The sequence below is a fragment of the Saccostrea echinata genome, unplaced genomic scaffold, assembly GCF_033153115.1.
Source record: "Saccostrea echinata isolate AGI-Se365-2 ecotype Australia unplaced genomic scaffold, CSIRO_AGI_Sech_v1 ptg000007l, whole genome shotgun sequence".
Classification (NCBI taxonomy): Eukaryota; Metazoa; Mollusca; class Bivalvia; order Ostreida; family Ostreidae; genus Saccostrea; species Saccostrea echinata.
In genome coordinates, this window is record NW_026889756.1 from 6,840,113 (window position 1) to 6,857,500 (window position 17,388).

A 17,388-nucleotide genomic window follows, 5' to 3' on the forward strand; every position below is an offset into this window, starting at 1 on the left:
CTTAAATTAATTATGAAGTTTATTAGTAAATGTCTATCCCAATTAATACTAGTTTTAATTCAGAATCACATATGTAAAATCGCTCAAGGTAATTTTTCCGCCCTACGACGTTACGTTTCAAAAAATGACGTTCTACTAGCATTTTTCTTTTAAAACACCGTCATACTTCAAACTCTCTTTTTCAAAAAATATAATCGATATCGAAAAAAGAAAAACGGCAAAGAAAAGTTAAAAGTCTACACTATCAATTGACAAAACCCCGTTACTTTTTGAGACAGGGCCATTTTTGATGGTTCGTGGCTCTTGCTCTTTGCCAAGTCACACAGATGATCCTCCATAATCTCGAAACGCTCTTGTTCAAGGCGAATTGGACCGCTCCAACGCGTTATCACAGCACCGGCATTGAGTATTTCGTTTGTCTGCATATATTGAAGTAGGCGGCGTCCTGCACCGTGCTCACCATCATCCCAGTATCCCTCACATAGTTTTCCACTGGTTTCCATAAACCTATAAACCAGGATGCGGTGATCAGCTGCTGCAGAATATGCTTCAAGTTTAGGAATTAGATCCTGTTACCTTTTACGGTCGGGCATACAAACGTTTACGTTCCTCTAATACAGAAGCCGGTTCTTGGGCTGTTATAAAAAACGGGAGGTTTACATTTTCACTTTTTTAACCTTCTGGGCCCGGAGCAATTCATCTTTTTTAGTACGATCCCTCAGTTTTCCTGTTATGGAAACAGGTCTCGAGTTGACGACCCCCTATCACCGTTTCTGTGGATACGTACAAAGTCGACCTCCAAATCAAGAGTTTCCAATAGAACTTCAGGGACACGTTTATTTAGGTTTTCACCCTGGATGTATGCAAAATTGTGTATAAGGATGTTATCCCGCATTGATCTGGAGCGTAAATCAGTAATTTCTGACTCCATGAGATTGATTTTTCTGTCCATTTTTATAAGCATGGCACGTAGCAAATCCACTTCTCTACGTAACTGAGCATTTAAATATGCTGGTACCCAAAGAAAGGTTTTATCACAAGGAATACACATATGAAATATGAAAGCCATAGCTCCAACCAATCAAAAGTTATGGGCAAGGTTAAGGTTTTTGCGGACTTACAAACGGATGGACAGGGCAAAAAACTATATTCCCCCAAATCTTGGATACGGGGGCATAAAAATAGGCATGCAGTATTTATTTACCCCCCCCCCCCCCAAAAAAAAAAATAGAAGAAAACTAAACACAAGTGTGTTTTGTTTTAGTCCCTGTCTAAGTTTACAGATAATCTTTCCACTTTATCTGAAGAATGTTTAGTTTCAAATGAATTTTGTCTTTAAGATTTGTACATGTACAAGTATATATTACAACTACAAGCGTTTTGTCATTGACAAAGGTGTACATGTACAAAATAATACTGGTATTGCTGTTAAAGTCATTTACATCTATTACACACATGTAACAGAGTTACTCTTACTTAAATATTATTTGACAGCTCATATCGTAGCAAAGCCATGATTTGTCATTTTAATAAAGAAGCATTTTGTGGTAGTGTAAATCAAGTTCGTACAACACATGTCCCCCGGGTAGGGTACGGCAGGGCAACAACAGGGGATAAAAGTTTTACATAGGTATATATACGAGGGGTTATCAAAAAGTTCGTGGACTGACGCGATAAAATTAATAATATGTAGTCTTTGCTTACAAAATTTAAGCGGAACATAAAACAACAAAAGTTTAAGAAATGTTGAAAATTTTAGCTTGATACGGTGATAATTTGCCAAATTATTCTAAAATTAAAAAGACTTTATGTGATCACCCGGCGCTGTCGCCGTTTAGTGTCATGACGTCCGCTTAACGTCATTGTTTCTTAATGTCCGCTCTCTCTACCTCATACAATTATCTTGATGAGATTACCTGGAGTTAAGTAAGGACTTAAACCCGTCTTATTTATATGAATTTACAATGTCTTGAGCAGCTGTTTTCAATGCATATAATATTGTAAATGGATCTTTATATGGGGAAAGATCCTCACCTGATTATGCCAGAATACTTAGCTTGTTGGAGTTCAATTTCTACCACACATGATCAATGTCACTTTTCGACGTGACTGACTTTTGAAACTCTGACTACAAATCGACACTAACTGTGCATATGTCATCTCTCTGAATCTTTTTGGGCATTAAAAACAAGTACTCTGGATGCATTTTATTTTTCTGTAGCCAGTTTAAACATTCCTTAGGTCAATACCAGTTTTTCCAGGAGCGAAACTCTATAGAGTGTTTGAAAAAGAAACCCCTCCCCCTTTTTGACGTTATTTTCAAGCCCATAATTGTTTGGACACTCCATATAAAATTTACGATAAAATTTCATAGAAATTACAGAATGGGGTAAAAATTGCAAATTTTACTGAACAAATGTGTCGTACCACATGCCTGAATTAACGAGATTTTTGGATGACAAATACTCATATCTAAAGAGTTTTTCTCAGTTATACTCAGGTAGAAAAAAACGTCATATTAGAGGTTGCGCCGCCTGGACATACCTTTGCTTACAAAAACACTAACAATTTATTAAAAAATAAAAATTATGATTTATGGTTTATTCTATAGATAGAAAAGATGATGCTAACTAAATGTGTAAAAATTCATTGATGTACCTAAAGCGGTTTTAATTTTATGACGCTAGTCCACGAACTTTTTGATAACCCCTCGTATATATACAAAGCAAAGCCATTGTGAGTCATATTAATTCAGAAGCATCCTCAGGTAGTGTAGATTCAAATTTGTTTAAATCATGACCCCAGGGGGTAGGGGGCCACAAAAGGGAATCGAAGTTTGATGCAGGGTTAATCATATTAATACATAAGCATCTAGTGTTATTAAATTTAAGTTTGTTCAAATCATAACTTCGAGGGTAGGGTGGAATCACAACAGGGGATCCAGATTTTACATTGGAATATATACAAAAAGTTTTTAAAATCTTTTTCTTAAGAACAACAAAGCTTTGATTAGTCATAATCATCCTCAGGTTGTGTAGATTCAATTTTATTCAAATCATGACCCCCTGGGCTAGGGCGGACCACAATAGAAGATCAAACTTTTACATAGGAATATACAGGGGGAAAATGTTTAAAAATCTTTTTCATCTCAAAAACAGCAAAACCACAATTAGTTATATTAAAATGAAAACACCTGGGGAAGTGTAGATTTAAGTTTGTTTAAATCATCCCCCCGGTGGTGTAGGCACTGAAATATTTGGACTTTTCAATACTTACATATAACTGATTTTTAATTTTTCAAGCGGTAGCTAAAGTCCTCACGTGAGCGATGAAGCCTATGGACCTCTTGTTTCTGATCTAGTGATTTTTAAAAAAAAGATCTCGGCCCTTATTTTTTCTCTTCTTGGACTTTCCTTTGAACTATTTCGAATCCCTCTCAGGCTTTCGCCCAATATTGCTTTTTCTAAACTTTGGTTAGAATTAGTTGAGGGATTCTCAAGAAGTTGAAAATGAGAAAAAAAAGTTTGCATGCGGATATATACTTTAAGAATGATGGACGCCAGTTATCGGGTAATCAGAAAAGCTGATTTAAGCTTTCAGCTCAGATGAGCTAAAAAAAAAAAAAGGAACTCCTTACATGTACGAGGAAGAGGAGAGGTACAAGGGGTTGTCATGGTGAAGACAACACAGGGGGAAAAGGAGAAAGAGGAGGCGTCTTAGAGTGAATCGGAGGTAATAAAGCTGACGTTCTTTTTCTGGAATGTCATGTTTAGTCCTTCACCCGTATTAGATTTTATTCATTCCATTTCTTTGTGTTTATAATTGCTTTATTCTCAGATTTCAATAACTTAGAATTAAAAGAACCCTGACGTGGGCGCCATTGGTACCCAATAGTAGAACAACTAAAAGACTTGTTCAGGTTTACAAACTTTTAATAAAGATGATAACCCCCCCCCCCCCCCCGAAATATTAAAAATACACTAAACATATAGACGACACAAAACAGATATTACAGACGAACATTTAGACAGATAATTAAAACATGCTAGACTTTATAACATAAATCATTTTATAACTCCAGTTCTTGTCGGGACACGCTAAGTATCCCGTATATTTAGATAAAGCCTTGAAATCCCAAAGGTAGGTCATCATGACCTTCATTTTAGGTGAAACACTTTGAAAACCCAAAATGATGCAAAGCCAATTAGTACCTGAAAGTGGATCATGGTAATCTACTTATCACTTGTCATTCTCTGAGGATCCAAGATGCATCAACTAAGTTTGATGATTCTAAGCCAAATAGTACCTGGAATATTTATATAGCCATAGAATTTCAAAAGTAGGTCACAATGACCTACTTTTCAGTTAACGTACTCCGAGGACCCAAGATGCAACAACTGACAAAGTTTGATGATTCTAAGCCAACTAATAAATAAAATACTTAATTATAACCATAAGATTTCAAAAAAAGGTCACAGTGACCTACTTTACAGTTGACATACTTTAAGGACCCATTATGCAACAACTGACAAAGTTTGATGATTCTAAGCCAATTAATACCCGAAAATATATTTAATCAGGTCACAGTGACCTACTTTTCAGTCGACGTACTGAAGCACCCATGATGCATCAACCAACACAGTTTGATGATTCTAAGCAAATTAGTATCAGAAAATATTTAAATATAGCCATAAAATTTCAAAAGTAGGTCAGAGTGACCTACATTTAAGTTGACATACTCCGAGGACCAAAGATGCATCAACTGACATAGTTTGATGATTGTAAGCCGATTAGTACCTGATATATTTGAATAAAGCCATAAAATTTCAAAAATAGGTCACAGTAACCTACTTTTCAGTTGACTAACTCTGCAGACCCAAGATACATCAACTGACAAAGTTTGTTGATTCTAAGCCAATTATTATCTAAAAATATTTAAATACAGCAATAAAATTTCAATAGTCAGTCACGGTGACCTTCGTTTCAGTCAAGGTACTCTGAAGACCCAAGATGCATCAACTGACAACGTTTGATGATTCAAAGCCGATTAGTACCTGATATATTTGAATAAAGCCATAGAATGTCAAATAGTACCCAAAATATTTAATTATAGTTATATAAATTGAAAAGTACATCATGGTGACCTACTTTCAGTCGACCTACTCTGAGGACCCGAGATACACCAACTGACAAAGTTTGATGATTCTAAGCCAAATGGTACCCAAAATATTATATAGCCTTAAAATTTCAAAAACAGGTCACAGTGACTTACTTTTCAGTTGAGTTTGTTCGAGGACCCAAAATACACCAACTTAAAAGTTTTATGATCATAGGCCAAGTCCAAAATATGTCTCTAATACGCTTTGAAATCGAATGCCTGCAAAGTTAAAAAAAGTAGGTCACTGTGACCTACTTTTAAATAAATATGTTTTATGGCCCCAAGATGCATCATCTTACAAGATTCAATGATTCTAAACCTCTCAGTATTTGAATTAATGGCCTTAAATGTTTTGAAAAAGATAAGTCATAAAATTCAAAAAGTAGGTCGTGAAGACCCAAGATCCATCAACTGACAAAGTTTGATGATCAAAGGCCTTTAATTGTTCAAAATATGCCTCTAAATTAGGGATGGCAACGAATATTCGAACATTCATTCAATGCGTTGATATTCCCATATGAATTTAAGATTCGAATATTCGGTGTTTTTCAGATTTCATAAAAAGAAGTACTGTGATTAATAAATTTTGATTAGAACAGTGCTTGGATTATCCCTGTTAGCGATCAATTTCTTTCACTACTTTCTTACCTTATAAATATACTAAATTACATGTATTTTGTTTTGAGTAAGGTGTTAAAGAATTGTACGAAAATGCTTTATGCATAATACAAAACGTACTTTTATAGTTTTTATTAGTTAGATACGATCGGATCTAGAATCGAGGACAAAAATGAAATCTAAGAATGTCTAGAAGGCGTAGAGTATACTTATCAAAATTAAATTAATTGATCAATGAACGAATATCCGATAGAATTAATCTGTAATTAATATCGTAAAGGGCTTAATTTCGGAATAAATGTGTAAATTGCTTGATTATCTCGGGTTGTACATAATCCTGAATTTTATATTCATTATCGGGAAATTAGTTAATTACCTAAGAAAATTGTCTATGGAAATATTTGTTTACATTGTATCAAAGATTATAATCATATCTCTTATTAGACAGATAAATGTAATTTATTACACTTATTGAAATCTGAGCAGTATACCGTTACGACTATCTTGCCTTTGGTAAGACGACTGGTTCCTCAGATGGAGCTACTATAAATACACGTTTCATTTGTTAAAATCATACTTTTCTACATTTAAATCAATTATTTATTTCAAACATTGTCAAAAGTCAAATGGAATTTCTTATTGTACACCTACAAAAGTCTTCATACAATTTTACTTCCAGTATAAGTATACCTACCCTAAACCTTTCATGAGAGCAGAATGATGCATATTTAAAATAAAACAGATTTATTCATTTTATCGAATATTCAAATATATTCGAATACTTTCATTGCATATTCGAATATGAATTATTGACAAAATTGACATCCCTACCCTAAATCAATTTGAAAAAAATGGCTGCAAATTTTAGAAAAGTAGGTCATTGTGACCTACTTTTGAGTCACCATGATATGAGGTCCTAAGATGCATAAACTGACAAGATTTGATGATCCTAGTCCTTATAGTAAGCATAATATCTACGTTTTAATAAAGTAATTTTTTGGTCAACTTTGAAGTGACCTTGAGATGACGCCCTTTACCTAAGGATGATGTCTTGAACACTTTTTAACATATCCTCATCTTTTTGTGTACATGTACGTTTGGTGTTAATCTGCCCAGTGGTTCTTGAGAAGAATATTTTTTAGCAACCAGTACTTTTGGTTTTATTTACCTAATTATCTCCACTTGTTTATAAGGGCCACAACCCTATTTTTTGAATAAATGGGAGTCCTTGGCCAAGGATACCCTGTGACAAATTTGACAACAATTGGCCAAGGGGTTCTTCAGTTATGGCCCATATTCTAAAACGTTTATGCACATCGCACAAATGGTCATAGCATTAGCTCTTTGAGCCTTTGGCTCAGAAGAGCTAATAAAAAACACCACCATTCTGTTTCATATTTGGATGTTTTACTGACTATAGGCGATAAGGGTAAACTAACAATTAAATTGTATGACAAACGAGATGAGCAGCTTTTCCATTTTCAACTTTCCTTATTTATGTGGTAATATTTAGCTATCAGAGGGCATATGGTGTATACTTCTCCAAACTTATTAGATACTAAAGAGCATGCTCTAAGAACAATCAATTTTTATACCAAGGCAGGCTAATGACAGATGATTGTTAAAGGGATTTCAAACCTCGTTTAAAGTCAGCTTTTCGTAACTTCTATGGTCGTTATAAAGACTTTATCCAAATTCCTGCCTCTGGAGTTTCCAGGCCTAGGGGTCCGTGTTTTATGCCCTCTTCACAAATTTGTATTGCTCATAGATTTTTTGGAGATCGATCACTGTTTGTTATTTTAACTTTTTTCATTAGTTATAATGTACAAAAATAAACTCATTACTAGTGAGGTTCATGGAGATAGTTCACTGCTGATAGAGAAACGTTTGATCATAAAGTTTGACTGAATAAAAATATTTTAAAAAATAAATTCAATAGACAGACATTTTACATATCTGTTTGAAAGATGTAGGTATAAGTACTAAAAGAACTTTGAATTCCTTTTACCCAAAGATACTTTATGGTTCGTTTAGTTGATACATGTATTGGCAAATAGTTCTGGAGAAAAAATTGAAAATGATAGCCATTCACAAACGGAAATAAATTAGACACCCCAGTATCAGAAAAGCTCACCTTTAGCCTTGGCTTAAATGGAAAACACTAGAATTCTCGTACCTGTTTAACATACATTCAAGTTACAAGAGACTCATTGTGCTTGCCCTTTGCCTGAGTATCATGCGTTCTTAAGGCTTTGTTTAACTCAGTTCTACCTGAGAACTTTAAGCTCATGTGAGACGAATTTTAAACTTTATGTCGTAGGGTTATAAGATAATTTAAACATTACAGGATTTTTTCCTAGATTTTTGGGAATAAAAACTTTAAAATATAAAATGCATTTCAATTATTTGAGGCAAACTCTAGGGACCTGAGCCCTAGGGACACAAATTTAACAATTTGGTAAACGGCTTTTTGGTTACTTTCAACATAGATATAGTTTGCTTACTCAATGTGTAGGAATAAAGAATATCTCCAAACGTTAAATGTATACAAAAAATTCAATATATAATCTACTTATACCCACCTATGCCACACCTAAGAAAAGGAACAAAAGTAACATAAAAAACTTGAACATTTCTATGTAAAAATATATTATACCAAAAACTTAAAGATAAATGACACACACTTCTCAAAGCATGTATAAATATCCAGAAAAAGAATATTTGTACAAACACTTCTAAAAACATTTATTACAAGTTTCCAGGTTTAGATGTATGTTGCAACATTCAACAAATAGCAATTACAAGAATGATTTGCAAACATCTTTTAAACAAGATGCACATAGGCCAAAACGCTCACCTAATTCAATATGACCCTATTGTTCTTCAACATCCATCAGATATTTTCCATTATATATTCCTATTTAAACTTTTGGTCCCTATTGTGACCCTGTTGTGACCTTAACATACCCCCAGGTGTCATGATCTGAACAAATATGAATCTTCACTACCTGAGGATGCTTCAATATTCCTATAACTAATCGTGGCTTTGCTGTTCTTGGGAAGGTTTTTAAAATTGTGACCCAACCCTACCTCTGGGTATCAGGGTTAGAACAAACGTGAGTCTACACTACCTGAAGATACATCCACACCAATATGACTAATCATGGTATTGCTGTTTTTGAGAAGATTTTTAAAAGATATTTTCTTGTATATTTCTATGTTAAACTCTGACAGCCCAGAACAGCCCCATTTTGCACCGGGGGTCATGATTTGAACAAACTAAAATCTGCATTTCCTGAGGATGCTTCCATCTTCAACTTTCCTTCTTTATGTAATAATATTCGCTTTCACCAGCATATGGTCTTCACATGTCCCATCTTATTCGATACTCCAGAGCATGCTCCAAGAACTATCAACTTTTAAACCGAGGCAGGCTACTGACAGATATGTTTGATGCATTTCAGCAACCTCGTTTAAAGTCAACTTTTCTTTAATTCTATAATCGCTATAATGACCTTTTTAGCAAATATAACCTATCTATGGATCGTATTTTGGCTGACTTGTTTAATACCAATTGTTAGACCTTTCTTTTTACACTGAATTTAACTATCGAGTTTTCCGTTTACCTGATCAATACATAGGGCTCACAGTGCGTGTGCCCGGTCAACAGAGGATGCTTACTCCTTCTAAGCACCTGATCCCACCTCTGAAATTTCCAGGGGTCCGTGTTTATGCCCTGTTCACAGATTTGTATTGTTTAAGGATTTTTTGAGATTGATCACTGTTCGTTATCGTCACGTTTTTCATCAAGATGACGAATCATGACATTGCTGTTCTTGAGAAGAAAATTTGAAATATCTTTCCCTATATATTCCATTGTAAAACTTTGATCCCAGACTGTGCCCCTCCCTATCCCTTGGGGTCATGATTTGAAAAAAAAAACTTTGATCTACACTACCTGATATATTCCTATGTAAAAAAAATGATCCCCCATTGTGGGTCCATCCTATCCCTTGGGCTCATGATTTGTACAAACTTGAATTTACCCATCCTGAAGATGCTTCCATATCAATGTGACTAATATGGCATTGCTGTTCTTGAGAAATTTTTTAAAAGATATTTCTTGTATATACCTATGATTTGTAAAGATTTTTCCCCTATATGTTCCTATGTAAAAATTTGATACCCCATTGCGGACTCATCCTGACCTTGGGTATCACGATTTGAACAAATTTAAATCTTCACTATCTAAGGATGCTTCCATATCAATTCGACTAATCATGGAATTGCTGTTCTTGAGATGATTTTTACATTTTCCCCCTATATATATATATATACTTACGTAAATCTTTGATTCCCCCACTATGGCCCCACCCGACTTCCAGGGGTCATGATTTGAACAAACTTGAATCTACTCTAAGTAATGAATGTTTTTTTGCCCAATGGTTCCTGAGAAGTCTTTTTAAAACTCTCATTAAATTTTCACTTGTTCTTAATTATCCCCTTTTGATAGAGGATGTGGTCCGCCATCTGAATAAATTTGAATTCCATTAATCAAGGCATCCTTTGTAACAAGTTTGGTTAATATTGGTCCAGTGGTTCTGGAGAAGAAGTTGAAAATGTGAAAAGTTTGCAGACAGACGGGCAGAAAAACAGCTAGACAAATGGACGACAGACAAAAAATGTGATCGAAAAGATCACATGAGCTTTCAGCTCAGGTGAGTTCAGATGAGCTATACATGCCCTATTTTATGTACATATTAAAATATACCTTTTGTCTGAGCCGGAAAGACACAAATTTTATGATTTTGTTGAGTTTACTGCAAGCATGCATACAGTGTGCTACCTGTATAGATGTAAGCAGGAATTTCAAATGTACACCAATTTATGAACTAATACTCAAAAAGAAAAAAAAGGATAATTTCAAATTCCTCAAAATATATTAAAATCAAAATAATATCAAATGATGTCTAGATTTATGCACAAACATTCAACAAGAAAATCAATAAAATGAAAAAAAATTTTCAAAAACATTCCGAATTATCTTGTACATAACCAAAAGTGATTGTTAAACAATTTATTTTTGTATGCAGTTATATTGCCTTAGTCATTTTCGAGAATTATTGGCACGTTAACTCTTGGTAACACCTTTATATGGAATGCACTATTACAAATGATTATACACACACATTTTTCTGATTCCCTTTAGTTCTAGAAAATCAACGACACCAATTCTTTCTATGAACTTTAAAGCTCTGCAAATGTCCAGACGGCTCGTATTTAGGCGCTTTTCTTTCTATTTCACGAGTGACTTAAAAATCCAAACAAATGAGTGTAATCTTTTTAAAGTGTGTCGGACATCACCCTGAATTATCGCTCTGAAACAGCAAAATCAGGTATCAACATGTCATGTCACTACATTCAAAGTCTGCAGAAACTGAAAATGTCCCAACAGTATCTGCTGCTTCTTGTTCGGCGTCCCATAAAATTCTTTCCAACTCTTTTACACTGAGGTTTTGCACTTCTGACTATAAAGATTGAGTTTCAAATCTGCTTTCTTTGAGATATAATTCGGACGTTTCTTTCATGCCTGCTCCAAAATAAGCAGTAACTGCACGTAGGGGAAGCAATTACATGACGTAGAATTTTTCGACACCGCATTTCAAATCAATTCGATTGCTGAAATGAAATGGCACAGGTACCATGAAAAGGGAAGAAACAATATTCATGCACGAAAATATAAAACTCTGCAAACGGTTTTTATTTATTTCTGATATAAGAAATATTTCTGATATTAAATATATTCTTATTTTAAATCTTTAAAGATAAGATAAAACTTGACAATGAGGATATACAATATACATACCTATACTGGGAAACACGTGCTTTTTTTCTTTTGCTTTTTGTTCATGGATGATAAACTGAGAGTTTTAAAAGTTAACATGTAGTCACAATTTTCAATGAATTCTACTGTTTATCCTGAGGAATTTGTATTCAGCCTCAATCAACAGTAATAAAAAACTATTTCTTTTAACAATTTTTCCTGCATATTTAAAAAAATTTCATATCGAACATTAAGTCTTTCTGATAGAATCATGTTTTGAGAAAAAAAAATACATTCCTTTTCAAACAGTCGATTTATTACATTACCTTTTTCCAGTATCTGGTGAAATCGTTTGTGTAAATAACATGCTTTTTTTACAGGATAGAAAAAGCAATGAAGAGTCGTCTCTGTAAGCTCGAATTCCTTAATAACGCAGAATCTTTCATAATTACAGAGGCCGACGGATTTAGTTACAATTTGAAAAAAAAATCAGGTTCCTTTTGTATTGGACGGAAAGAAGAAATCACTTTGCATTTGATCTCTTATCAACAATCATGATGATATTCCTACTTCTCCATAAGGAACAAACACCTGAATTTTCGTAGTAATTATCAAAGCAGAATGTAATGTTTCTTGAACATAAACACAGCTTCTGTCTGGAAATGCACAATTATTCTTTTTCTTCATTCTTTTCTTAAACAAGATTTCAAGCAGAGTGCATGAAATTTCCTACAAGACACTGGAAAATGCAACCAGAAAGAACATCTGAGTAGTAGAGTTTGAAAGAGGTAGGATACTGTGAAAAGTTATATACAAAAAACGTCTTTGTTCATACAGGGAACAGAATATTAAATCCGTCATCCATTTCGACGGGGCGTCCCAGTTTCTCCTTGACAACACATATCTTCCTTGTTTTCTATTATATTCAACTTTGATTATTTTCCACATTGCATTCAGCAAAATGTCACTCTAAACTCTGGAGTTTGGAATATTTTTACTAACCCCACCCACACACCTCGCAATCTTTGAACCGCCTTTTTTTAATTACAGTATTCAAACCATGCATGCTTTCAAACCTCAATACTTTGCACATTTGACATGATTATCTTCACATTTAATGTGTTCGTTCCTTTTTAACATTTTTTTATTACTTGAAGCATCTTCATCCTCCTCTCTTCAGCACACATTTTGAAAATTATTAAGGTCATTCAAGTACTTCTTTCCAGAGGTGCGTTCAAGTCTTTGGCAATTTCTGAAACCGTCGACCACGTATTATAGATTTATTATTTAAAAGTCTTCCATACATTTTGTAGGTAATAATCATAATTTTTGTCTTCAGCCTTCAATTTTGTTTTAATTTTTCCAAATCTGACTTGATCTTCTGCATATCTGACATTTATCCTACAAACTTTGATATGACTGTATCCATTTTTATGCTTTCCTTGTTAACCTTTTCTAGTATAGCTATAATAGCATCTACCTCTATTAAAGTCAGTTTATGTATGTATTTAAGTTTATCATAGAACTTTTTTCCTGTGAAGGTTTCCAGTATGTCAGAAATCCTACATAGTTGAATTCTTTCCGCTGTTATACATTTATTTATTCATTTTTTTTTTTGGGGGGGGGGGGTTAATTATTAATCGCTTCCTTCGGTCTTTAATTTCGTTAACTTTTTCACTTCTGACTTTAATTCTTTTACATTTGACATAACTGTCTTCAGAAGTTCATGTTGTTCATGTTGGTCCTTCTTTAACTTTTCTATAATAGCTATATTAGCATCTCCACCTTCCTCTTTTAAACACAGTTTATGAATGTGTTTAAGGTTATCCAAGTACTTTTTTCCGGTGAAGGTTTCTAGTCTTTGGCAGATATCTGACATTGTGGACCAGGTGTCATCGAATTCTTTTTGAGGGGTGGAGGCTGAACTCACATGAGCAGTCAAACTGTTTCGGATTATCCTAATTCTCTCGATGTCATCACCTACTGTAATCTCTCCTGCTGCAGGCATACTGTTTTCTCCCCATTTTCCTTTTGTTGGTTTAGGAATCTTTGAACAAATGTTTCTTATTAATGTGTATGTTAAAGAAATGTCAAAATTCTTATATCCTGAATTCATAGCATCTAGCAAGAGATTTTCTTGTTCTGGACGCAATCTTTGGTATATTGATGATGCTTTAACTTTGTTATAAATGAGGGAAGGGGGAACCTCCCACTCTAAAATGTCTCTGTATGCCTGATTTAACACATCATTTGTTGCCATTCCAAGTTTTGCAGACCTAGATCGACCCTCTAAGTCCTGTCGAGAAATCACTGGATTGCTTGCAGTGCTCTCCTTAATCTGAAATAACATTTCACATCATTCAGCGAAGTTGATGAAGTCAAATTAGCAAAATCACAAAAAATCTACCAAGAACAAGAAAATCAAATGAAAAAAAAAAATCAAAATAATTTTTTTCAATAAATATTTAAATCAAAACTTGGATTAAAGTTGAATTAATGTATAACAGTTACTTGTACTATAGTACAATAGATTTGTAAATGATTCGGTGGACATGTTTGCATCTGTATTATAATAGGTCAATAAACTATCTGATTAGAGGCAAAAATATTTATCCATTAAAATCATGTCTTTCGCCAACAAAATAAGCAAAGGTTTCTTAAAGTACACCACGGATAGATTAAATTTAGATATGAAGATACCTTCTGACTGATAACCTTAAAATAAACAGAAGTTGTCTTTCCAATTACAGGGTCAACCGTAGAGGCAATGTAAAATAGTACTATTTGAAAACTCTTATTTTGACCTATTCCTGCATTCCTGCTCTCCTGCGATTTTACACGTAAGTATTCTAGGGTTGATATAAAAAGGATGCTGGAGTCCCTCAATAACAACATGCCTTGGAAGATCTCTTTGGAAACCAGGTCTTCCCAAAGTCTGTTGGAATTCCGATGGGCACTAATTGTGCTTCTGTATTTGCCGACCTGTTTTATATTCCCATGAAGCAGAATTTATTCAAAAACCTTTACCCAAGATATATATATATATATATATATAGAGAGAGAGAGAGAGAGAGAGAGAGAGAGAGTCGAAATATGAATGAAAGTAAATATAGGTAATCGATAAAATGTCATCGATATATCGAAATACCACAAAAAGTGACTTTTTCCTCTCATAACGTAGTTTTTTGAATAATTACAGTTTATTGTAAAATCTGGTCTCCAAAGATTACATACATATTGTCAATGAGAAACTCAAGCATCACTTTTATATTAACTTCAGAGTATTTGTGTGTAGAATATGTGTGACTTTGACACAGTAATTGTGTTGATGACCAATGACAAATTACAAAAATTACAATTTTATTGAAGAAGCAGTTAACTGGTACTTTATGAAACCTACTTTTAGGAATTGAACAACGTTTGTATTGGTCAAAAACTCTGCTTTTGTCATTTTTCGCTTTTGCATTACCGAGTCTTTTTTTGAAATTCGAAACCTTTCATTAAAAAAAGGGTCATAACTATTTGAAACATTTTATTTTTAAATACTTGCCTAATAAGAACAGTCAATATGCTACATTACCTGTTTCCAGTATTTGATGATTTCTCTTGTGTTAATTTTATGTTTTTTCTCTAAAAGACAATACGGACACTCAAGAGAGGGCTCTGTAAGCTCAGATTCCTTGATTACGTGACTTCTTTTACTGTCACAAAAACCTATAGGTTTGCATTTGAAGGCAACATCGAACTTCATGTTTCTTTGAAAGGTATTGGACAGCACATCCAATTCATCCTCAATTTTTCTTCTTATCTGGTAACATATTGATGTATCGACTTCTCCTTTAGAAACGAATACCTGCAACTGAATTTCTTTTGAGGTCATTCCAAGCAAAACGTAGTGATCCATAAACAGAAACGCAGCTGCTGTCTGGTAAATGCAAGGTTGTTCTTTTCCTTCCTTTTTTTCTTTGACAATAATCCAAGGAAATTGTATGCAACTTGCTACAAGGCGATGGAAAATACCCGCAGGAAGTACATCAAACGCAAAGCAGATGATTGATGAGGCAGGATTTGATGAGAAACAATTTTTTGGAAATATTTTTTTGTTCATACAGGGAACATACCATTTTTGTTCATCAATTTTCGCAAGCAATCCTAACTTCTCCATGTACATCATGATGTCATCTTTGTTTTCAAGGTATTCATTATTGTTCATTTTCCAAATTTTAGACAGCAAAGTGTCACTCAATTCTCCAGTGTCATCGAATTGGTCCCACTCTGAGGCACACTCAAATAAATCCTCCTTTGCATGGTTTTTATCGGTAATCACATTTTTGAATGCATCTGCAAACCACTGAACATCCAGTATAATGACTTCTTTTAGACATTCTTGCTCAAAATGCAAAATTTCTCTGACGTCGTGAAAAAACTGCAGCATAATATTAATATCGACTGTCTCTAGTTTCATTCCACTTGGCAATGCTTCATTGAAATCAAGAATTGTTCTTTTATTGATTATTTTAAGATATTTCTTTTCCTGGAAGAAATTTTCAAACATAGCCCATGATTGTGGTAGCATTTTACCCCAGTGATCTAGTTTATGAACTACATCAACAATTGATAGTTTGATTTTTTCAATGCCTTCACTTTCATGGAATCCTATTGCAAACCTCCTCTTTTCGTCAAGATGCCCCTGCAGGGATCTGTCATTTGTTTCCAAAGTCTTCCATATCTCACGGAAAAACTCTGTTTCTTCCTGGTAAAATTATTTTGTTTAATTAAAAAACCCATAGAAGCTTAACGTTAAGTATTAGAACCCATGGAAAAAAGTCGTAAATCCCTTTAAAAAGCACATTATCAATTAAAAAAATATATAGTTTTAGCAAGGTAATAAAACTAAAAGTTTTGTCACAATGGTAAAGTTCGCAAAATGGAACCCTCTGAAATTTGTTCAGATTGTTGCTATCAAATGTTCTCTCAAGAGACGTAGGTGCCCTTGATATAAGACTTCAAGCTAAGTGTCAAACACACATTGTAAAATACTGTATAGATTTCAATCATTTTCAAAAAGATTTCACAGAAACAATCTTAAATACCTGTTTCGTCTTTCTTTCAGCATGAGTGCCGACCAGTAAGATGGGTGCGCTTTCACTGCTGTATTGATGGATGGATTTCACCCAGAAGGTTAGATAATCTGAGTTAAATAAAAATCAGTATTTATCAAATGACTCAAAGCAGTACCCTGGATGCACAAAGTACAATTGCCTCACGTTGCCTTGTACCTGCATGGTTGCTTACAACCTATCTGGTCATGAGCAACTTTAGTCTCATTTACAGTCCTAGCATTGTAAAGTTTCACAGAGCATTTAACCTCTTCTGCACATAACCTTGACCTTATCCAAACAATCCTGTCACACTTTTTGGTCATGGGTAACCTCTGACTAATGACCAACTTTGTTTAACCTAAGAAACCAATCTTGTCATTCCTCTTGATCATTTGTACACTGTTATCTTCGTTTGACCTTTATCTGACACTCAATGTTCCTCCAAAATAAACACTCATCAGTGAAAACCATACATTAAAGAAATTTTCAGAAACATACGAGTTTTACGCTATGTAAACTACATGTCTTAATGGTCATGTTATGTCGTCACAGAGTTTACTCCATGGCAACTATTAAGTGAAAAAACAACAATAATTATGAAATCAAAAATTGGTGCACAAAATCATTATTTTGTTTTAGAGGAGTATAATTTTTACTTCAGTAAAAGAATATCTCACTAGTAAAGC

At 34.0% G+C, this 17,388-nt stretch overlaps 1 protein-coding gene across 1 annotated transcript; it reads right to left on the reverse strand.

The window, feature by feature from the left end:
- Positions 1 to 236: 236 nt before the first annotated feature.
- Positions 237 to 952, reverse strand: LOC133180697 (protein IMPACT-like). The gene is made up of 2 exons (XM_061315164.1): positions 769 to 952; positions 237 to 535 (listed from the first exon to the last, which is right to left on the reverse strand). Exons 1-2 carry the CDS (start codon positions 950 to 952, stop codon positions 237 to 239), a joined length of 483 nt encoding a protein of 160 aa, XP_061171148.1.
- Positions 953 to 17,388: the final 16,436 nt, after the last annotated feature.